We start from the raw sequence: 23708 nt of genomic DNA, 5'->3' as shown, positions 1-23708 counted from the left end.
ATGAGTGATAAATTTCACTGTGAGTGATAAATTGCACCAGCCAATTAGCTCCTAGCTTCCATGTCACAGGCTGGGTTTGAAAAATTACAGTTAGGAGCGGATTGGCTGGTGCAATTTATCACTCACAATGAAATTTATCACTCATAGATAAACAAGGGCAATTGTGCTAAATAAAGCTCGCCAGGTTTTGCTGTCTGTTAAATAGTGCTCACCGGCGCTGCAGTCCCTGAAGCAGCAGGGACAAGGTACTGGAGACGGGAGAGAGAGAGGAGAAGGACGGTAGTAGGTCCCAGCTAGCTAGGCTGCTGCCTCTCTCCAGCTCACTCCTTCTTCCAACACATGCACGGCATCACAACACACACACACACTCACACTCACACACTGACACACAGCACGCAACCTACAGCACACACACACATACTGATAACATCACCATATAGCTTCATAAAGGGTCCCTCCTCTGTTATACATGGATGTAATTCATTAGTCATTTTACTGACAGTTAAAGTATATATAGATTTCCAACCACCCATCATTAAAAAAAATATATGGTAGTAAAATTGTACCTTGTTTTTGTTCCAGACATAAATTTACTGCATAAAGTATGAAACAGATTATTTTAGACACTTAGGGGGTTATTCAGAGTTGTTAGCAAACCTACAAAGTAAGCAATTGGCCAAAATCATGTTGCACTGCAGGTGGGGCAGATGTAACATCTGCAGAGAGAGAGAGTTAGATTTGGGTGGGATATATTGTTTCTGTGCAGGGTAAATACTGGCTGCTTTATTTTTACACTTCAATTTAGATTTCAGTTTGAACATATCCCACCCAAATCTAAATCTCTCTGCACGTGTTATATCTGCCCCCAGTGGCAAACGCAGGATTTCTAGAGGGGGGTTTCCAAATGCCTTATACAATCTCGCACTCTGCGAAACATTGAAACAAGTGCGGGAGTCTAGGGAAACGGTAGAAGAACCTAGTAACAACATTGATCTTTTTATACACTGTATAGTGTATAGAAAACAGTATTACTATTTAACACTATAGATGGTCCATGTTATAGGCTGTAGCAAACATTTAAATAATATAAATAAGTGGTCAGGAAAAGGTTAAACATACCATAATAATAAATACACAAACATAATAGAACCAGTACTGCACTTTCTAAGCTCACATTCTCCCACCTCATGGTAAGGCTCCTGTCTCTTCTTCCTGGTAGCTAGTGCTACCCTCTAGCCCGGTGCATTGCTTGAAGACTCAGATCCATACACACAGCAATCTTGGTAGAAGAAGCTGCTTCCACTGGGCATGTGCAGCAGCTCTGCTCTGTCCCTTACACTGCATGATATGGTGGCAACTCTAGTAATCGTATTTATATACCATTGCTATTGTCATAATATGAGCCACTTGCCCAGAGAGGGGGGTTTCCGGGCAACCGGAAACCCCCCACCACCCCCCTTCATTTGCCTATGGCCCCACCTGCAGTGCAACATGGTTTTGCCCAATTGCTAACTTTTTTGGTTTGCTAACAACTCAGAATAGCCCTCTTATGTTTATAAACCCTCTTAGTTTCCATGACCCTCATCCTCTTCTAGATGTTACTTTTGCTTTTGGGTACTTCTGATGATTATAACAATACAGTATGCCAGCAAATGTTTTACACTGTAACTTGTTGATAAAACTATTAGGTCAGGGGCTATATGGTGGTCTTGCTCGCTAAAGGTCTGGGGGTGGGGTTGTAAAATAACATAAATTCAATTTACCCCAATCTTTGATGATATCATAGCCTAGCTTAAATGTTGGAAGGAGACATTGGCTGATTCTTTGACAATTCCCAGCAGTTAGGCCATAGTGGAAAGACTTTGATTTATAATATTTTTTTAATTTTAATGATTATGGCTTTTCTGGATGAAGTTTAGGCTGCTAATTACACTGATTGTCCTCAGCGGTGGAAGCGTGATCGGTTTTCTGCCATTGTATTCTACATTGCAATTTTCCCATTAGACCAATGGCATCAAAACAGTGAGCCCTTGGTATGTGAAGTTTCTCAGAGATGCTGGCCCGGGTTTCCCTGTATTTCCAGTAATCAGGCTTCTGGAAAGTAGGCGGTCAGACAGTTCTAGGGCTGAGGTCGGCAGGGTTAATGCATTATAGCAGACCGTCCATCAATCTGATTCGCTTTAACGCCAGCTTTGGTTTTCCAGGGGAGTCAGACACATCTTTTGTGATAGACCGTGGCTTCAAGTCTATTTATGGACACACAGCTATTGATCTATTTACATCTCTATGTCTTATGTTTCGTTAATTTACATGCTAGCTGGTTCTAGTACTCCAGCAGAGGCATAGGATGTGAGCGGGACATGCCCCATTATAATTTACCTGTAATAATCCTGTCCAGGGGAAATTACCCCATGCAGGCTCTCTGTTTAATATTTCTAATTACAAAAACATTATATGGCAAGAGAACCTATGATTGTATCAATGTATTTATATTAAAGTGAAATATATTGCAGCTTTATATGATAATAGACAATGCAGACATACATTGATAATACAGGAGCATACACGTATGTTGTGAGCAGGGCTTAAAGTGGTCCTGGTGAGGTGGTGGAACTCATGGAGGAGGACCATGGAGGCACCAGGACCTGAGGAAGGAGTAGGTGGCTGCAGCTCATCAGCAACACTAGTGCCGTCTGTATCATCGATTGACGCAGATGATGGGGTGGGCTTTTCTGTTGGAATTACTGTGCAGGGCAAAGGAGGAGGTGGAACTAGTTCCTCCTACCATTACAGGTGGTGGAACTCAGTTCCACCTCGTCCCCCCGCCCCACTTTAACCCCTGGTCGTGAGTGTACCACTACTAAGAGGCATATTTATCACCATATGCATTTTTAATGCAGATATGATAAATATAATATAATGTGATACATATTTTTCACATAAATTTGCACCGTAAAAATGAATATTTTCACAGGAATTTACAATTATGTTCTTGCTAGTAGATGGACTCAGATAAAAGCCTGTACCAGTGAAGAGATGGAAGCAGAGTGATAGCTTATGCCAGTGGTTTCCAAACGCAGTCCTCAAGGCACCCCAACAGTCCAGGTTTTCGGGATATCCATGCTTAGGCACAGGTGACTTAATTAGTACTGTATCTCAGTCAGTTTGATTACACCACATGTGCACAAGCAGGGATATCCCTAAAACTTTGACTGTTAGGGTACCTTAAGGACCATGTTTGGGAACCATTGGCTTCCAGGCGCAGCGTCCGTGGACTTACTGTGCACATAGCCCCTAGGCTACTATAGCCTAACACCATCTTGGTAAATCTGACAGAATAGTAGCCCCCATGGAAACCTATGTGGGCTGATTTGCAATTGGAAATGAAGGGGTCATGGACAGAATGATTTTCAGAAGGAAGCTTCAAGGTCCATCATTATTGAGTGTGAATAAGAGAAATTTGCTACAGTACTTTAAGTTAGTAAAGTTAATTTACTAATAAATTGCAAAACTGCAGACTGTATGAGCCCACAGCAACTAAATTATGATTAGATGACTAAAGTTTTTTATGATTAGTTGGCATTGGTTACTTACTGTACATTTGCACTTTACTAAATCCACCCCACTTAAGTTGTATATCCACCACACTTAAGTTGTATATTTTAACCCTCAAAAAGTCAAAAATTATTTTATTTTCAAATTAACGTTTGGAGGAAGGTTTCAGGGTAATGGTATACAAATTTGGCATTATTTATCATACTATTATCTAAAATGTGGAATCTAAATTTTTCCATTTGAAAATTAGATTTAATTTTGTTTTGTAGAATTGTTACTATATTTGAGAATGCATGTTGTTATTGCAGGGTTATTTAGTGTGTAAGCTATGTAAAGGGTATATCCCTTTTGGGGACATTTTGCACTAAGTGCTCTCTCCCAGTGACAGTCCCTCCCGAGAGTGCCTGCCATTAGCACTAATGAACTAGGAGGAGGAACCCTGCCAGACTACAAGTTAGAAAGGGATGGGGAGATGTTGAAAACTCTTTCCAAAGTCATAAACTTTTAAAGAACCATAAATACTAACAGTATCAGTGTTTTTAATTACACTCCCATGATGCAAAATAGCCACCTACGTTCTCTTTTCCCCAACTGTGCATTTTGCCGCAGTTATTTAGTACATATTAGTTTGTAGTAGAGATGAGTGGGTTCGGTGTTACTCGGTTCTCAAAACGGCATCTTATTGGCTCACGGATGTCTCTTGTTTTGGATAGCCAATAAGATGCCGTTTTGAGAACTGAGTAAATCCGAGTAAAACCCAAACCCGCTCATCTCTACTTTGTAGTGAATTGATAGTGATACACTCTTCTTATGAATATTGGGTCAGGCCACACAATTGCTGTCTCTGCTATGTGAAGTCCAGAGAAACACATTAATCTGTGTCATAGTGACTACAGTTCTATAATGTATAGCTATTACAGGGTATTTACAACTGGTTTATATAACAACACAACATACTGTATGGCCCTCTTGTGTATACTCAGCTGGTTTCTATAAACACACAACATATGACCCTCTTGTGGCTCCCTCATTTCTGTATACCATCATCTGTATTCTCTTTTCTCTCTACACACTTTGCTTATTTAAGAGCTCATACTGTATATTGGTTACTTTGTCTAGTTTCCATCAGTGACATTGAAACCGTACGAGACGGACATCAGTCAGAGGTTCTGCAGAGCATCGCAGATGAGTTTGAGCCTGAGCTTTGCTTTACCATTGTATTCCATGGTCGGAGGGGTAACCTTGACCTTGTAGCAAGTACCCCAGAGGAGGCCCAATGCTGGATCCAAGGCCTAGAGAAACTCATAGAAACAGTGACCAACATGGACCAGAAGGAGCTCCTTGATCAGTATCTTTTCATTGTGTAAATATGATGTATCTAATGTTCTGTGACTAGTGCAAGCTACACCTGCCACAATACCTGCCAACATTCAATAGGTAGAACCATTGTTACAAAAATTAACTATCTATCTGGCCACACATTTATCCATCTGTACGTAGGGTTACCACCTCATCCCTTTAATTCTGGACACATATTAACCTTATCTGTATGCGAAACAAGGTATGCACCAATATCAGCATGCCCTATCCTGCATTAGCTCAAAAACAATGGGGGGATTAATTACTGGTGTGTTAATTTGCTATAGATTTACTTCCCCTAATATCCCTTCTTAAAGGAGTAGGAAAACCTTTGATGGATTGCAACAAATAGTTTGCCCCTTGATTAGATGTGAGCTGATCATGTAGAATATCCAATCCTTAGAGGACCTCTTCAGCCAGGTATGCCATGGCTGTCCACTCGCATTGCTGCATTTTAATACACGTTTAAATGTGGCAAGGTCTTTTCTCCAAGTATGTGTACATTTATCTGTGGTGTGTCAAACTCAGAGATCTCTCTAGTGGCCCCTGAATACCCTATCTTGCTGTAAAAACAGAAAAAAATGGTTTTACCTTGACTGGCCACTCAGATGGATCTGTGACTGGTTCCTTAAGGCTGACAAGAACAGAGATGGGAGGATGAATTTTAAGGAGGTCCAGGATCTGTTGAAAATGATGAACGTGGATATGAACGAGCATCATGCGTTTCGCCTCTTCCAGGTGATTAATGCACTATATACAACATATTCAAGGTGGTTTGTTGATTGCATCACTAATTAGCACCTATTGTATGAATACCCATATTGACATTGCTATGAAAGTGGTGTAGAGAATAAGTAATTTCCTATTAAGGATGATACTGTGGAAATTTGTTTTACAGTACATTAAAAGCATTTTGAATTAGCATTTAGTGAAAATGTGGTTTAAAAAGCTATTGTATACTCAGCCCTAGAGAGTGATTTAAGCGTTTAATTAAACAGTAATATTGCAAACCTATATTTCATCTTAAAATAACGGATTTGCAAACAGCCCATTTGTTAAAAAAATAAATAAACATTTACAGCATAAACGTTTAAATACATATCCTCTAATTTTCAGGACTTTATAAAGTAATTTTTACTGAAATAGAGGGGCAGATTTACGTATTAAACCTGGTGAAGTGCTAAAGGGAAGGAGATTAAGCGCCAGCTCCTGTCATTTTTCAAACCCAGCCTCTGACATGGCAGTTAGGAGCTGATTGGTTGGTACTGTATCACCTTCCACTTTAAACACTTCACCAGGCTTAATAAATCTGCCCCAGAGTCTTTTAAATGCAGAAATGCAAGTTCTAAATAAAATCAGAAACATTACATAATGGGGATTGTAGTGCTCCCAGTTATACCGAGACAGTATCACGTGGGTCAGAAGTAGAGAGTCCTTGGAAATGATTTGAAAATGTTGGCAGCGGTGTACCCGAGTACATGGGAGCATAAACTGATCGACTCATGTGACACCTTTTGGTCAAGTATTCTCCACTGCTGCAGTGCCCTCTGTAGATTGCAATTAATAATGTGATTCAAATGCCTTTTAAAGTGACCTTGTAATGCATTATTGTAAGGCCTGAGTAATAACCTAATTGCAATGTACATTTATTGACACATGTATCTCTAGCGAGAGAAACCTGTTATAAAACCATACCTGTCCCAAGTAGCTGTTAATATGGGAAGACGTTCCTGTAATGCTGTGCTCATGTGATTATTTAGAACCAAAGTAGTAAGTGAAGGTTCCGGAGGATGTCAAGGATGTTTCTCTGGGGCACACTGAGCATGCTCCTGCCAGTACAAAAACTGTTTACTCTCTCATTAATATTCATAAATATTAACAGGTGACCAACAAGAGTTGGCTGCAGATAAGGTAAAAGTTAATCAGAGAAGAAACATTACAGCTGTAACACAAAAATGATAATGTATACAGACATGGACACATTTATTGGTACCCTTACAGCTGATTGAAATAATGATTCTTCTTGAAAAGTGATGAAATTAAAAGATATTACCTCATGTATGCCTGCATGCCTTTGGTATGTCATAGAATAAAGAGCAGGAACTGTGAAAATAGATAAATTATTGCTTATTCTCCAAATATATTCTAATATGGTCTGGACAGATTTGTTGGTACTGTTGGGAATGATGGGTGTGCAGGTGCTGATTTTGATGTTAAGGTCTGTACGCACTAGGCGATATTGTAAACAATATCGCTCATTTTTACCATCCTAAATGATATTGTTTACAATATCCCCCAGTGTGTATGCTGCGGATGATGATCGATGCGCAGTCCCGCACATCGTTATTGTCCCCCTTCCTCATCTGTGCATGCAGCTCAATTTGGACTATCGTCCAAAAGCTGCATGTTCAGCCCGTCCGTGGCATGATATCACTGTGCAGTATCGCTAGCGATATCGCATAGTGTGTATGCACTATATTTGGCGGCCCAGGCCGGCAGGGGAAACACTATGCTATATCACTCCTGGAGCGAATTGCCTAGTGTGTACGGGCCTTTTACTGGATATAGGCACACATTAGTTGAAGACTCAAACTATGAACAGCCTACTAACTTAACCAGTGGTGTTGGTTCATTCATAGATAGCAGGAACAGTTGTACTCACTTTTATATGCACACTGGTGATGGAGCATAGCTTGTGCGGATTGGGATTTCATACAGCTCACCAACTGCTGAGTGTATACTCCAAATGGGTAGTATTTCAGGGATTCTGCAACTGCTTTATATGTAGATATTAACCAGGTCTCTCATAGGAGCTAAGGAGGATACCTCTGTCTCCCACCATGTCACTATACACAGTAAAGACAAATTGGCCCATGCACATGCTCCCATCTTGATCTCGGCAGCCATCTTGAGATAGGGCATGACGCCTCCCTGGAGGAAAGGAAGACTGCAGTAGCGCACTCCTCTTTCAACAGGTACCCCTTAATTGGATTATAGTCATATTTCAAACTAATTGCTTTCCTGAACACGTCTTCAATCTTATAATCAGTCATTTAGTCTATTTAAATGGAGAAAAATAGTCACTCTTGTTTGGTATCTTGCTGTTTGGTATCATCATGTGTACCACACCGAACATGGACAAGAGAAAGCAAAGAATGAATAGTCTGAGGAGATCAGAACGAAAACTTTAGACAAGCATGTTAAAGGTAAAAGACTGTAAGAACATGTCCAAGCAGCTTGATTATCCTATGACTACAGTGCAAATATTATTAAGAAGTCTAAAGGCCATGAGATAGTAGCCAACCTTTCTGGATGCGGCCGAATAGAATCGACCTCAGATTAAACTGACGGATAATAAAAATGGTAAAAAAATAAAAAAAAAGAGCCAAGGAAAACTTTCAAAGTGATACAAGCTGGATTCCAAGGTCAAGATATGTAAGTGTCTGATCACACCATCTGATTCTTTTTGAGTGACAGTGGTCTCCACGGAAGAAGAAACAAAAGGACTCCACTTAAAAAAAAAAAAAAACAGGATAAGAAAAAAAGACTGGAATTTTCTAAAATGCATATTGACACAATGCTTCTGGGAGAATGTCCTTTGGAAAGATGAGTGAAAATCTGAGCTTTTTGGCAAGTAACATTAACTCTATGGCCATCATCCAGATGTGGTAGGAGGTACTGCATCCATCGCAAAGTACTGATTATCAATACTTTGCACATGTGCAGGACCCGTTCCTCACATGTGCAAATGGGTCCTGTGACAATGGACGTAGATAGGCATCAGACTGTAGGTGATGGACTGTATTCTGATGCCATTTGGGGGCAGGCAGGAGGTGGCGATGGCCTCTGTGTCTAAAAATAGGCATGTCGCCGCCATTGCAGGAGAGGAACAAGGCCAGGATCTTCATCAAAGGATGGAGATTTCCTGGCCTCTTGGTAGTTCCTGCAGCGGCTTGTTTGCTCAACCCGATGGGTGTCGGGGATGATCAGATACTGCGTCCTAGGATTGGATCTGTAATGCAGCCATATTAGTGCTATCACTGCTGCTTCTATGTAAGCAGCAGTGATAACACCTCCAACTACATATGAATGATTGCCAATATTCAAAGATTAAAAAATTAGGCTGTATAATAAAAGAAAACCATACCTACTATGAGACATGGAGGATGCTTGGTTGTGTTTTGGGGCTGCCTTCCTGCATCTGGCACAGGGTACCTAGAATATATGTAGACCACAATGAAATATCAAGACTATCAAGGCATTTGGAGTTAACCATACTGCCCTGTGTCAGAAAGCTCTGTCTCAGTCACAGGTCCCACAGGATAATGACCCAAACTACACAACTAAAAGCACTATAATGTATAAGAGCAGAACATTGGACTATTCTGAAGTGGCCATCTATGAACCCTGATCTAATCCTATCGAACATCTATGGAAAGAGCTGAAACATGCTGACTGGAGCTGGCACCCATCAAACCTGAGACAGCTGGTGCCATTTGATGAGTGGGCCGAACTACTTGTTGACAGGTACGTAATTCTCATTGAGAGCTACAGAATTCAACTGATTGCAGTGATTGCCTCTAAAGGCTGTGCAACAAAATATTAGGTTAAGGGTCCTATCATTTTTGTCCATGCCATTTTGTTTAACTATTTGAATCAAAAATCTTATTCAAAGTCTGATTTCTATTAAATAGGAAATAAACACTACTGGATGCCAATTCCTCTTGTTACTTTCAAGTTATTTCAGTTCTTCTTTTTTTCATGGAAGTGTACCAACAAATTTGTCTACATCTGTATATTAATACTTTTTGGTCTGTGTCTTCCTTTGGCAACCTGAGAATTTTCAAAAAATAAACAATATGTAGATAATTACACTGTATACTTCCCTGCTGCTGTAACATATTGTGGCAACATTATTATTAATATTACCAGTAATTTATATAGCGCACACATATTCTGCAGCGCTTAACAGAGAATATTTGGCCATTCACTAATTTCACTAATTTTATTGAAAGCCAATAATCCTACATTAACCTACCAGTATACAGTATTTTTGGATTGTGGGAGGAAACCGGAGTACCAGGAGGAAACCCCCGCGAGTACGGGGAGAATATACAAACTCCGCACAGTTAGGGCCATGGTGGGAATCGAACCCATGACCTCAGTGCTGTGAGGCAGTAATGCTAACCATTACACCATCCGTACTAACCATTACAAAATGTAATGAATTAGTCTCCACAAGTTATGGCCGAAATATTTGGGGTTCATGTTACGGCATTGCCAAGGGAGGTCTTCCTTGATCTAGTGGTGACATCATACATTGATGGAACTGGTGACAACATACATCATGACAGGATATTTACTATACTTACATGCACAGTTTTATGTCCTCAGATGGCAGATAAATCAGAGTCCAGCACCTTGGAGGGAGATGAGTTTGTGCTATTTTACAAAGCTCTGACGCAACGTGACGAGGTCCTTAAAATATTCCAGGATTTCTCAAAAGATGGCAAGAAGCTAACACTTCTGGAGTTTGTAGACTTTCTACGTCAGGACCAGCTGGAAGTAGATAATACGGAGGAGTTTGCAATGGACCTTATTGCTCGATATGAACCATCAGAAACTGGTGAGATGATAGAGAACTCCAGGTTATTTGCAGGATCCAATTATACCTCTGTCATAATATTTTCTATTGAATTCTTAATAACTAGTTTTATGATGAATACTTTATAGTATGTTTATGCCGGTAGCCTTGTTTCCTCTACAAATCTTGTGAATATCTATCTATCTATCTATCTATCTATCTATCTATCTATCTACTCTAATTGTATTTGCAGCACCTTGCACTTATGGCCTCTTGTGCTCAGTGGCATTAACATGGTATACAGATGCAAGTTAAGGCCACCTCTTTAAGTTGTGTCTTAATTTGAGTTACATGAGTGAGCTACTGCTACATATAAACATTTGCAACTCATACGTGCAGATGTTGAAAGTGTACAGACATGTTTGTGCTCATTTACAAATGACATCTTTATGTTTAATATAAGCTCCTAATTTCAGTTTAAATGATTAATATAAGTTTTCTGACATCTAGCAAAGAAGCTTCATGCTCTGAGCATTGATGGTTTTCTGACATACCTGTGCTCTCCTGAGGGATCCATCTTCAACGTGAGCCATGATCTTCTCTACCAGGATATGACCCAGCCCCTGTGCCACTATTTCATCTCTTCATCCCATAACACCTACCTTATGGAGGACCAGCTGCGAGGGCAGAGCAGTGTGGAGGGATACATCAGGTGAGTGCTTGGACTCCTGATTTGTGCATGTGGTATCTATTGGGGCTGCACACGTGTGCTGGCTCCTGCTTGTGTTTTCACTCTCCAACAACTTACACCAACACCAGATGAGGACTGTCAGTCACAGTGTCACCAGGCATGTGAATGACCAATGGAGAACCCAGCTGTTATGCAGAGGAGACAAATGTCTCATTCTACTTAGCAGTGCTCAGGGACAGTTGTAGACAGTACAGCCCCAAGCAGAAATTATGGTGGAGCCTACCCAGTAAAATCTGTAGCTGTGTACAATTTCACATGCCACATTGCTAAGCACATTGGGGCAGATGTATTAAGCCTGGAGAGGGGATAAAGAAGTGATAAAGTAGTGATAAGCGCAAGGTGATAACGCACCAGTAAGTCAGCTCCTAAAGCCCCGTACACGTGGGGAGAGATGTGTGCTGAGCGATCTGTCACGGACCGCTCAGCACACATCTCTCCCCCGCTCAGGGGGTCATTCCGAGTTGATCGCTCACTAGCAATTTTTTGCAGCGCTGCATTCAGGTTAAAACTCAGCAAAACTGCGCATGCGTATGCCCCGCAATGCATAGGCGCGTCATACAGGTACAAAGAGGATCGGTGCTGGACAATGGATTTAACGAAGAATCCATTTGCACAGTAGATCGCAATGTGATTGACAGAAAGAGGTCAGTTATGGGTGTCAACTGACCGTTTTCTGGGAGTGTTTGGGAAAACGCAGGCTCGTGATTTGTGCTGAGCGCGGGGGGCACTCATTTCACCCAGAGGCAAAATGAGCGACCTGCTCGATTGTGCCTGCATGCAGGCCAATCTAGTACCAGCAATAGCGACGTTCGGGGCCACGCATCGCTTTCGCTATGGGCATACACACGGAGAGATCCTTGCTTAATCTAGTCAATTTAAGCACAGATCTCTCCATGTGTACCCCCCTTTACTGTCATTTTTCAAATCCGTAATGACTGGCTGGTGCGTTATCACCTTGTGCTTATCACTTCTTTATCCCTTACATCTGCCCCAATGTGTAGCTCATTGTAAAGCTACATTGCACATATCACATTTCCAGTTTTATTAATTACATCCAACTGCATAAAAACACCATTACACATACTCAGTGGTGGGCTGCCTTTCCCTTTCACTCCACTGAATTTACAGATGGTTGCTGCATTAAAAAATGATTATCACAGACTACTGCACATGCACCCAACTATCTCTCAGTGCCACTTGGAGCTGGTTTGCAATGTGTTCACTTAATCAGTACCCACTTCAGCCACCCCTGGTGTAACTCGCCTTCAGTTACAGTACCTGCTAGCAGGAGAGGAACAATTACAGAATGGGTTGCCAGGAGAAAGCAGAGGTGGAAGGCACAATCAACAGAAGCTAACGATAACGTCTTTATAGTGCTACTTTTTTGTATAAAAAAGATGTTCAAGCTTGTGCCCCCAGATGCCAGCATGGACAGCATTAAATCCAGTATAATCTGTATCTCATACAATCAGACATACAGTACCTGCTGCTATAAATCCCAGATTACAATGGAATTAATCCACAAAAGGGTCCATTACAATATGTCATGTAATTTACCATTAGTTGGTGGAGCCAGGGCCGTCTTTTCATATGGGCTCAATGGGCTCTTGCCCAAGGGCCCCAGGAGTAAAAGGGCCCTAGACTGATAGCTGAGGGTCCCCTCTTTCCAGAGGTACCAGATTTTTGAAAATCAGCCCAGGGGAACCAGAGATATCCGACTTCAAAGCAGTGGTCTCCATCCAAGCCTGTTAATTGTTCTTCCCAGCCAGATATCTCAGGTTCTTTCTTAATTAGTGTTTTTCTGAGGGTATAGTCCAAAAGCTGGGACACTCCCCAATCAGTGGACACTGGCAGCTTGTCTCTACTATGCCCAGAACCAGTGATATCAGCCTTCAAGCAGCTGGTCCCTGCTCCAGCTCCACACGCCTAATATGCAGTTTTATATTTTTGTTGGTGGATTGCTCTGGCTACTGAAGTCTGATCCCCAAGTCCCCAGTACCTCCTGAAAGGTGGGACTCCCTAGGTTTTTTTTATCCCATTAAAGCTAAGAAATCTATTTCCAGGAACTGGAGATATCTGCGGTAAAGCAAGCTGTCCTGACCCCCGGAAAATGATGAATATTAAGCCCACTCCACTATCCACCCCTCCCCTGTGTATTAAACACCCCCTACCACCCTGGAAGTCATGTACCAGGGCCCCTTCATTCAGCACAATGTCCCCTTCTACAGTTTAGTATTCTCCTTCCCGCCCCACCTGTACAGTAAAGGTGTAATTAGCAGAAATTATTTCTCCAGGTCCTACATGCTGGGCAAAAGATAGAACCTCCCTAACCCCTGCGGGACATCAAAGCTGCCACTGATAGCACCCCCTACCCCTACCACTGATGGGTGGGTAGGGGCCCCAGTACATTGCTGTGCCCAGGGGCCTACACTGCTGTTAAGACAGCTCTGGGTGGAGCTTATGATGAATGTAGAAACAATGTCTTAGATGTAATTTACCTGATGGGTTTAAATGCAGAGTATCAGTGTATAGTGGAACATTTAGGGTGTGAGGTTCTGGCTGACTATAATCTTAAACTGTATCTCATACAGGGCACTAAAGAGAGGATGCCGGTGTGTGGAGGTAGACATCTGGGATGGCCCTAATGGAGAACCGATTGTGTATCATGGCCATACTTTCACCTCCAAAATCTTTTTCAAAGATGTTATATCAGCCATCAACAAGTATGCATTCAGGGTGTGTAATTTATAATGAGAAGAGCCATTTTCTATGTCGTTGGGGGATTTAATGTTAGAAATCAGGATTACAAAATCTTTGTGGCTTTAAAGGGCATTATACACAGTATTTGCTATACATTGTCCTGGGAAAGTATGCACTATACTGTACAGTGTCTAGTGGCAGTATACGCTATACTGTACATTGTCTGCTGACAAAATACACTAAATATTGTCCTGTGACAGTCAGTGGTGTAGGCACAGGAGTGACTGCTCTCCTAGGTGAAAAATCAGCAATCTGTTCGGAGTGGTAGCACTCCGAACCACGCCTAAGCAGTGCTGACCACGCTTAAGCAGTGGCCTTTGCTAGGGAAAGTTCCGGAGGAACCCTCTGCCGGATACTTTTGCGATCTGTAGCCCATAAGCTACAACGGGCTAACCCCATCTTCAGATGGTGCTAGCTCTGGGGCCCAAACTCCAGAATGCTTCCCATTCTGGAGCTTGGTAAATCTCACAGCATCACATCCCCCACAGGTGTTTTTGTGGAGTATGGCGGAAATATTTAATGATAAATGTGCCCCATTGTCTCTGATTGACTTAGCTGAGACTGTTGATTGGCTGCGCTCCTATAAGACTGTCTGATTGACTGCAAATACTCCCGGAGTCAGGACTTGTTTGCAGGATACCATCAATGGAAAGTGTGAGCCTGAGACTGACAAATCTAGGTAATTTATCATCCATATACAGATATGTCCTCACTCCTCAATCATATTTCCTGCTGTCACACCAGACAGCCCCTCTTGGGCCATGTGAGACTCTTCTTGAGCCTGTGTGTTTTCTACTTTATTTGCCGAAAATGCACCTTTGTAGCAATATAATATGACTACTCTATGCGGGAGGGGAGGAATGTCGGTGCTGTGTATTTCTGTCTATGGGGAGGGGAGGAATGTCGGTGCTGTGTCTGTCTATGGGGAGGGGAGGAATGTCTGTGCTGTGTTTGTCTATGGGTTGGGGAGGAATGTCGGTGCTGTGTCTGTCTATGGGGAGGGGAGGAATATGGGGAGGGGAGGAATGTTGGTGCTGTGTCTGTCTATGGGGAGGGGGGAATGTCGGTGCTGTGTATTTCTGTCTATGGAGAGGGGAGGAATGTCGGTGCTGTGTCTGTCTGTTTATGGGGAGTAGAAGAATGTCGGTGCTGTGTCTTTCTGTCTATGGAGGGAAGGAGGGTTGCTGGGGAGGAAATTATGTTCCCAGGTTGTCTGTCGGGTGTAGTATGGTATGCTGGCGGTCGGGCTCCCGGCGACCAGCATACCGGCGCCGGGAGCCCGACCGCCGGCATACCGATACCGTGGCGAGCGCAAAGGAGCCCCTTGCGGGCTCGCTGCGCTCGCCACGCTATGGGCACGGTGGCGCGCTACGCGCGCCACACTATTTTATTCTCCCTCCAGGGGGGTCGTGGACCCCCACGAGGGAGAATATGTGCCGGTATGCCGGGTGTCGGGATTCCGGCGCCGGTATACTGTGCGCCGGGATCCCGACATTCGGCAAACTGAAGACCACCTTGTCTGTCCTATGGAGGGGGAGGGTATTCAGAGCCAGTTAACCTACCAGTTTATTTTTGGATTGTGGGGTGAAACCGGAGTACCCAGAAAAATCCCAAGCAAGTACAGGGAGAATATACAAACTCCACACAGTTCCCATGTTGGGATTCGATCCCATGACCTCATTACACCATCCATACTGCTGTACAGTCGACAGAGGGTTGACATTGGATATTGCTAATGTGTCTTAGCACAATGGTTAAAAATACGTAAATCACGACAGCGCTGAACCTAATAAGTTGCAGCTAAATAATTCACTTTAATCACTACATGGTTCCACAGTATGCAACTACATTATAAAATAATTCCTTTTAGCGTATACCTTATATAATTCCCATAAAGTAATACATTTTTACATTGGTCTGTAACCAATTATTTGGAAACCCCTGTTTCAAAATCCTGCGTTTGCCACTGACTAGGACGCACCAGGAGACTGTGCTGATTAATTTGAATATACTGTATCTCTCTCTCTCTTTCTCTCTCTCTCTCTCTCTCTCTATATATATATATATATATAACACTTGTATATATGTGTGCAGCTGAGTCTTTGAATCTGTATTCAAAGTGCAGTTTTTTTCCAATACAATTTCTGTTCTGTTCCATATACAGACTGAGTAACACACAGTCAGGGGTGTATCTAGGGGTCCGAGTGCCCCTGGCAAAGTAAAAACTGGTGCCCCTTCCCCCCCAGATTTGATGTTCGGAAGACCAAAAAAGGCGCATGGCCACACAGTAGTACCCCTCACACACATTACACCGCACAGTAGTACCCCTCACTCACATTACACCACACCACACAGTAGCGTTCATTCAGTGCTGTATAAACTATACTTGTAGCAGGGACAGAAGCAGGGATAGCAAGCACTACAGGGCATGTGCCAAAAATAAAGGGGCGTGGGGGAAGGGGAGTGAAAAACAATATAGTTCCAATTCACATTACACTGCACAGTGTTACCACTTGTACACATTACACCTAACCATACAGTAGGGACACCACTGTCTGCCTGCAAGAGACACTAATCACCCCCCCCCTTTTCCCCCGCGGCTGGCCACCCGCCCCCGCGAGAGACACTAACTTTATCCCTCTGCGGCTGCCCACCCACACAAAACACTAACTTCCCCGTCGGCTACCCGAAAGGGACACCCCCATCCGCCCGCAAGAGACATTAACGCCCCTCCACGGCTGCCTGCAAGAGACATCCTCCCCCCCCGCAATAGACACACTGGGGTGGTCAGTCAGCGTCGCTCACGGATCTCCTGCTGTAGCAAGGACTTCACTTGAGCGGCCAGCAAGTACAGCATGTCACTGGCTCACGGGATCCCCCTTCACTGTCCCGCGAGACTACCTGTGATTGGAGGAGCTCCTCACGGCAGCTGTTACTGAACAGCTGAGCCGCTGGAGGGAGAGTTCTCCAATAGACAACGGACAGTGTGGGGCCCCGGGACTGCCGCCCCTGCCTTAATTCGCCCATGCCCATAGGCAGTACCTGTGTAGCTCAGCAGATAGCAGCCACTGAAACTTGAGCCGGAGTCCAGCACAGCGACCGCACTACAGTGAGGAATGGAAACTCTAAATAAACTACTGTTCCCAGCAGTCATTGCTGCCAGGAGGTCCCGGCAGGAAGGGGAGCTGGGAACTGTAGTTAAAATCGAGTTTCTTCACTGTAGTGCGGCCGCGGCGCCGGACACCGACTCAAATTCCAGTGGCTGCTATCTGCTGAGCTACACAGGTTCTGCCTCTAGTAATTGATTCTGCACCCTGGCTGTGGGTGGCACCACCGGGCGGCGCCCCTCCTCTGCCGGCACCCCTGGTGAGTGCCATCCTGGCCAAGGCGTAGATACGCCCCTGCACACAGTATACAAGTGTCATATATCAAATTAATCAGCACCTCCTGCATCCTTAGTCACGTTGAGACTAAGATGCATTTTTGGCAAAAGATGCTCAGTGGTGCAAGTGTGTGGGTATGGCCGGGTACGGCGTACCCTTAAGAATTTGGCAGTGGGTATGCCGTACTGCCATCCGCACACATTGCAGCGCACCCGTGACCCACCCCACCATTACTGCCGCCTCACACTTTCGCTGCCTTGTAGGGAGAGAGTGTTGGAGATAGGAGAGCGCAGCATGCCCCTATCCTCTCCTGCACCCCTCCTGCCTGAGACAGTCCGGTGGCCGCAGCGTGCACTGAAACGCCAGTTTGTGAGCCAATCAGGGCTTGCGGATCAGCAGCCAATCAGGAGCTGCTGCTGCCAGACCGCGAGCCCTGATTGGCTCGCGGACCGGCGCCAGATCTAATATACAGGATGCCGCCGCCGCAGGAGGATGCGGAGACCGGACTGAGGGCAGGAGGGGCGTGTACTGTGCTCTCCCCTCCCCAGCAGCAGAAGACAGTGCCAGCCCCAGGCAGCAGCAACAACATTGAGTTGTACTGCTGGGGCATATCTGGCACTCTGGGGGTATGTGTATCTGGCAAAGTGGGAGCATATCTGGCACTGAGGGGGCATGTGTATCTGGCACTGTGGGGGCATATTTAGCACTGTGGGGGCATATGTATCTGGCAAAGCGAGGGCATATCTGGCACTCTGGGGACATGTGTATCTGGCAAAGTGGGGGCATATCTGGCACTGAAGAGGCATATGTGGCATTCTGGGAGCATATCTAGCACTGTGAGAGCATGTGTATCTGAAAAAGTGGAGGCATATCTGGCACAGAAGAAGCATATGTGGCACTCTGGGGGCATATCTAGCACTGTGGGGGCATGTGTATCTCGCACTGTGGGGGCATGTGTATCTGGCAAAGTATGGGCATATCTGGCACTCTGGTGGGAATATCTGGCACTCTGGTGGGAATATCTGGCACTCTGGGGGCATGTGTATCTGGCACTGTGGGGGCATATCTGGCACTCTGGGGGCATGTGTATCTGGCACTGTGGGGACATATCTGGCACTCTGGGGGCATGTGTATCTGGCAAAGTGGGGGCATATCTGGAGTGTTTGGGCATAACTGGCACTGTGGTGGCATGTCTGGCACTGTGGGGGCATTATGTGTATCTGGCACTGTGGGGGCATATCTGGCATATGTGTATTTGGCACCGTGGGGGCATTTGTGCATCTACAACTGTGGGGCATTTGTGCATCTGGCACTGTAGGAGCATATCTGGCATGGTGGGGGCGTATCTGGCACCGTGGGGGCATATGTGTATCTGGCACTGTGGGGGCATATCTGGCACAATGGGGGCATTTATGTATCTGGCACTGTGGGGGTAAATCTGGCACTGTGGGAGCATTTATGTATCTGGCACTGTGGGGGCATTTATGTATCTGGCACTGCTGGGGGCATGCCATGTGTATCTGGCACTGCTGGGTGGCATGCCATGTGTATCTGGCACTTCTGGGGGGCATATCATGTCTATGTGGCACTGCTGGGGGCATGTCATGTGTAGCTGGCACTGCTGGGGGGCATGTCATGTGTAGCTGGCACTGCTGGGGGCATATCTGGCACTGTGGAGCATATCTGGCCCTGTGGGGGCATATGTGTATCTGGCACTGTGGGGGCATATTTGGCATATGTGTATCTGGCACCGTGGGGTATCTGTGCATCTGACACCGTGGGGCATTTGTGCATCTGGCACTGTAGGAGCATATCTGACACGGTGGGGGCGTATCTGGCATGTGGGGGCATATGTGTATCTGGCACGATTGAAGTCATATGTGTATATGCCCCCCCATATATGTATCACACCCCCATTTTCATTGGCCACACCCATTTTTGGGCGCGCGCACACAGTACCTATGACACATTTTTTCTATTTGCCCCACTGCCCGTGCTGCATAGCATATTAAGGATAGATGTATGAGGACACATCTGTATATCAGGGTGGTATTCATGTGACCGGCGGTCTGCTGACCGACAGTCACATGACCTCCTCCACCATCCCGCCGGCTCAGTATCCCGATGGTCGGCATGCCGACCAACAGGGACTATTTCCACTCGTGGGTGTCCACGACACCCATAGAGTGGGAATAGAACCCGTGGCGACCGCAGCGTGACGAGCGCAGCGTGGCGAGCGCAGCGAGCCCGCAAGGGGCTTGCTGCACTCGCCCCTCCCCGCCGGGATACCGGCGTCGGTATGCTGCCGGGATCCCGGCGTCGGTAAGCTGACCGGCGGTCAGGAGACCGCCGGTCAGCCATACTACACCCGTATATCATATATGTGGCATAATCTGAACTACTGGGGAACTGCAGTGTGGTAGGGCCCAGCAGAAGTAGGTAAATTCACTCAATGCAGAAATGAAATGGCTCTGGAGGACATGATGACGCCCACTATGACACAATCACAATTCCACCATGATGTAGCAATAGCCCTGCAGTGGCTATTTCTACCCAATGCATTCCCTCACTTCAAAACATGGCTATGCCACTGATGACAGTATACATTGTTCTGTGACAGTATACACTATTCATTGTTCTGTGACAGTACAGGCTGTATATTACCCAGTAACATTGGGGGTAATTCAGAGTTGATCGCAGCAGCAAATTTGTACGCAGTTGGGCAAAACCATGTGCACTGCAGGGGTGGCAGATGTAACATGTGCAGAGAGAGTTAGATTTGGGTGTGGTGTGTTCAAACTGATATCATTATCTACAGTAAATTGCAGTGTAAATATAAAGCAGCCAGTATTTACCCTGCACAGAAACAAAATAACCCACCAAAATCTAACTCTCTGCACATGTTATATCTGCCACATTTGCAGTGCACATGGGCCCTCATTCCGAGTTGTTCGCTCGCAAGCTGCTTTTAGCAGCATTGCACACGCTAAGCCGCCGCCTACTGGGAGTGAATCTTAGCTTAACAAAATTGCGAACTAAAGATTCTCAAAATTGCGAATAGAAATTTCTTAGCAGTTTCTGAGTAGCTCGGGACTTACTCTGCCACTGCGATCAGTTCAGTCAGTTTCGTTCCTGGTTTGACGTCACAAACACACCCAGCGTTCGCCCAGACACTCCCCCGTTTCTCCAGCCACTCCCACGTTTTTCCCAGAAACGGCAGCGTTTTTTCACACACTCCCATAAAACGGCCAGTTTCCGCCCAGAAACACCCACTTCCTGTCAATCATATTATGATCACCAGAACGAAGAAAAAACCTCATAATGCCGTGAGTTTAATACCAAACTTCTTAGCAAATTTACTTGGCGCAGTCGCAGTGCGAACATTGCGCATGCGCAGTTTGCGGAAAATCGCTGCGATGCGATGAAAAAGAACGAGCGAACAAATTTGCTAATGCGATCAACTCTGAATTACCCCCATTATACACCACATACCCTCCAACATTTTACACATGAAAACCGTTACAAATTAGGAAAGGGGGCGTGGCCACAGGTAATATTTTTAATGTTAATTTGGAGAGTAAAAAATCGGTACAAAGCCCCTTTTGGCTGGTACAGACTATAAAAAAAAGGTACTGTACCTGCCACAAAGGTACAGTTGGTGGGTATGTACACTACTGTATATATTATCCTGTAACAGTATAAACTACACATTGCCCAGTGACAATCTACATTACACATTAACCTGTAGTATAAACTATATATTGTCTTATAACAGTATATATTATACATTGTCATTTCACAGTATACATATTTCATTTTTTTCTGTGACAGTATAGTATACATTATATACTGACAAGTGAGATAATACAATATATATTGTTTGGGTACAGCATAGACTATAAAATGTCCTGTGACATTATACACTACATACATTATTCAGCCATTTGTCTGATGACAGTATACACTGTGCATTGTCCTGTGACTGTATTCACTATACATTAGTTTGTGAAAGTATACACTGTACATTCTCCAGTGACAGAATGCACTGTATAAAGATAATACACACTATATATTCTCAGCTAATGAATATACAGAATATGCAGCTCAGTGACAGTAAGCACTAGGTAATGTTAGTATATAGTGTACATTGTCCAGTATTTGCTTATACTATACATTGTCTGATGACAGTATACACTGTACATTTTCCAGTGATAGTGTAATGGGCAGACAATAGTATACAGTATACATTTTCTGGTGGCAGTATACACTAGGCATTTATGGGTGACAGTATACACTAGATATTGTCTGGTGTGTACTGCACTTTATGACCATTTTTACAGGTGTCTACTGTCTTCAGTGACTCCGCTCAGGTGATAGTAAATACTGTGGGATTCCTTTCAGACCTCTGTTGCTTCAGTCTCTGCATACAGTGGAGTTGTTGCCAACTGATACTGTATAATGGGAGTTATGCCAGACTTCCCTACCACAGACACAGAGTCTCCTTCACTGACACTGACATTGCTACTTATCTACGGACCTGCAGCTCAGACTGGGGAAAGCTAATACATCTTCCCAATTAATATTACATTGGCTCCTTAAAAGTGAAATACAGTAAATGAATAGGTGGTGAAAAATAATCTGAGGAGTCAGAAGATTCCTGTAGCAGGGACACAAGTGTAATACGACATGACAGATCTGCTCTAGTACTCAGGGGTTTTGGCGCTGAGTCCACAGGTATCTGAGTTTCCGGTCATTCTGTCTTTGGAGAACCACTGCAGCGTGGAACAGCAAGATACAATGGCTCAACACGTGAAAAGCATTCTGGGAGAGAAGCTTGTGACCAGCACACTAGATGGCCGGATCCCTGTCTCTTTACCCTCCCCTGAGGTATTTTCACTGAATTTCAGAGCAACAAAAATCCATCTAAACTGTATAATGTCTCTGCTTTGTTTTATTACTTTTACAGTACTACCCCATGAATGTCTTCAGCCCTTTCCTTGCAGTCTCTCTGTAGTATCAGCACCATCTTATATAACTAAGAAGGGGGTGACCGGTACAGCAAGAAATTACAGCCTTTACCTACCCACTTTGGCGGCCATTTATTATGTGCACTCAATGCAAACTGCAGAATGTCTTGGTGTGGCCTGGATTGTCCATACAATGCATTTCAAAGTGCAAGCATACCCTGTGCTCTGGAGAGACACCTCCTAAGCCTTATTTTAGTATTTAAAGAAATAAAGACAGTGGGGGAAGATCATTACTGTCTGTAGGAGCATGTGACAATGGTATCAACAGTGTTATCATATACAGTCACTAGGTCGCCACCAGAATGCCGACAGGGTCATTAGGTCGACAGTGACTAAGGTTGAAAGGATTAAAAGGTTGACACAGTCACAAGGTCAACACAAAAAAAGGTCAACCCATGTCTTTTCATGATTGTTAGGGTTAGGCATTGGGGTAGGGTTAGGTTAGGCTATGGGAGTAGAGGTTAGGTTTATGCATTAGGGGGAGGGTTAGGCTACGAGAAGGGATATTAGGGTCAGGCACTTTGGGGACGGGTAGGGATAGACTAAAATATAGATAGAAATTCATGAAAAACCACGCATTCACTTTTTTGTGTCATCCTTTTGTATGTCGACCTTTTAACTGTGTCAACATTTTAACCCTTAGTCACTGTCTACCTATTGACTGTCGACCTAATGACCCTGTCTACCTATTGCATGTTGACCTTCTGGTGTCAACCTATTGACTATGCAGACATTGGCCAGTATTTACTAAAAATCCGAGTTTGGCCGATTTGTGTTTTTATTTTCTAAGTCCCAATCCGGGAATTCACTAAGCAGAAAACTCGGCAGTGTCTGGTCCATTCGTAATGGTTTGATTGGCAAAGTTCTGAAATACGACTGAATAGACCATCGGTCAAACGAGGCTGTTATTTCATACAATACGGGCATTCACTATTCATTCGTATTTGGTGTTAGTCACTGTCTCTGAGTGCTCAAGTGCGGGTCTATTTTTTTTTGATTCGTTAAAAAAAGCACCAAAAAAATAGACCTGCCTTTTCCAGTCAAGTTTGGATAACCATGCACGGATTAGTGAGATCTGTGCATGGTTATCTATGGGAAAGGGTCTGTTTAGTGTAAAAACAGAAAAAAAAATTGCGTGGGGTCCCCCCTCCTAAGCACAACCAGCCTCGGGCTCTTTGAGCCGGTCCTGGTTGAAAAAATATGGGGGGGGAAATGACAGGGGTTCCCCCATATTTAATCAACCAGCACCGGGCTCTGCGCCTGGTCCTGGTTCCAAAAATATGGGGGAC

At 44.3% G+C, this 23708-nt stretch overlaps 1 protein-coding gene across 8 annotated transcripts in view; it reads left to right on the top strand.

The window, feature by feature from the left end:
• The window catches only part of PLCD4 (phospholipase C delta 4), an 82208-nt gene that overhangs the window by 23457 nt on the left and 35043 nt on the right, over positions 1 to 23708 (top strand). For 7 of the 8 annotated variants that reach the window (XR_010181994.1, XM_063933908.1, XM_063933907.1 and 4 more), the window contains 6 exons: positions 4675 to 4903; positions 5523 to 5652; positions 10309 to 10540; positions 11009 to 11210; positions 13841 to 13985; positions 22127 to 22279. Coding sequence is in view for 7 of the 8 variants with exons in the window: in XM_063933908.1 (XP_063789978.1) it covers positions 4675 to 4903; positions 5523 to 5652; positions 10309 to 10540; positions 11009 to 11210; positions 13841 to 13985; positions 22127 to 22279 (1091 nt within the window). In the remaining variant the exon portion in view is untranslated. The remainder of the gene's footprint in view (positions 1 to 4674; positions 4904 to 5522; positions 5653 to 10308; positions 10541 to 11008; positions 11211 to 13840; positions 13986 to 22126; positions 22280 to 23708) is intronic. The other variant, XM_063933909.1, reaches the window with a different exon arrangement.

Source organism: Pseudophryne corroboree, chromosome 7 (genome assembly GCF_028390025.1).
Source record: "Pseudophryne corroboree isolate aPseCor3 chromosome 7, aPseCor3.hap2, whole genome shotgun sequence".
NCBI classification, from domain to species: Eukaryota; Metazoa; Chordata; class Amphibia; order Anura; family Myobatrachidae; genus Pseudophryne; species Pseudophryne corroboree.
The sequence above is the reverse complement of the archived record's forward strand: the minus strand, read 5'-3'. Positions and strand labels throughout refer to the sequence as shown.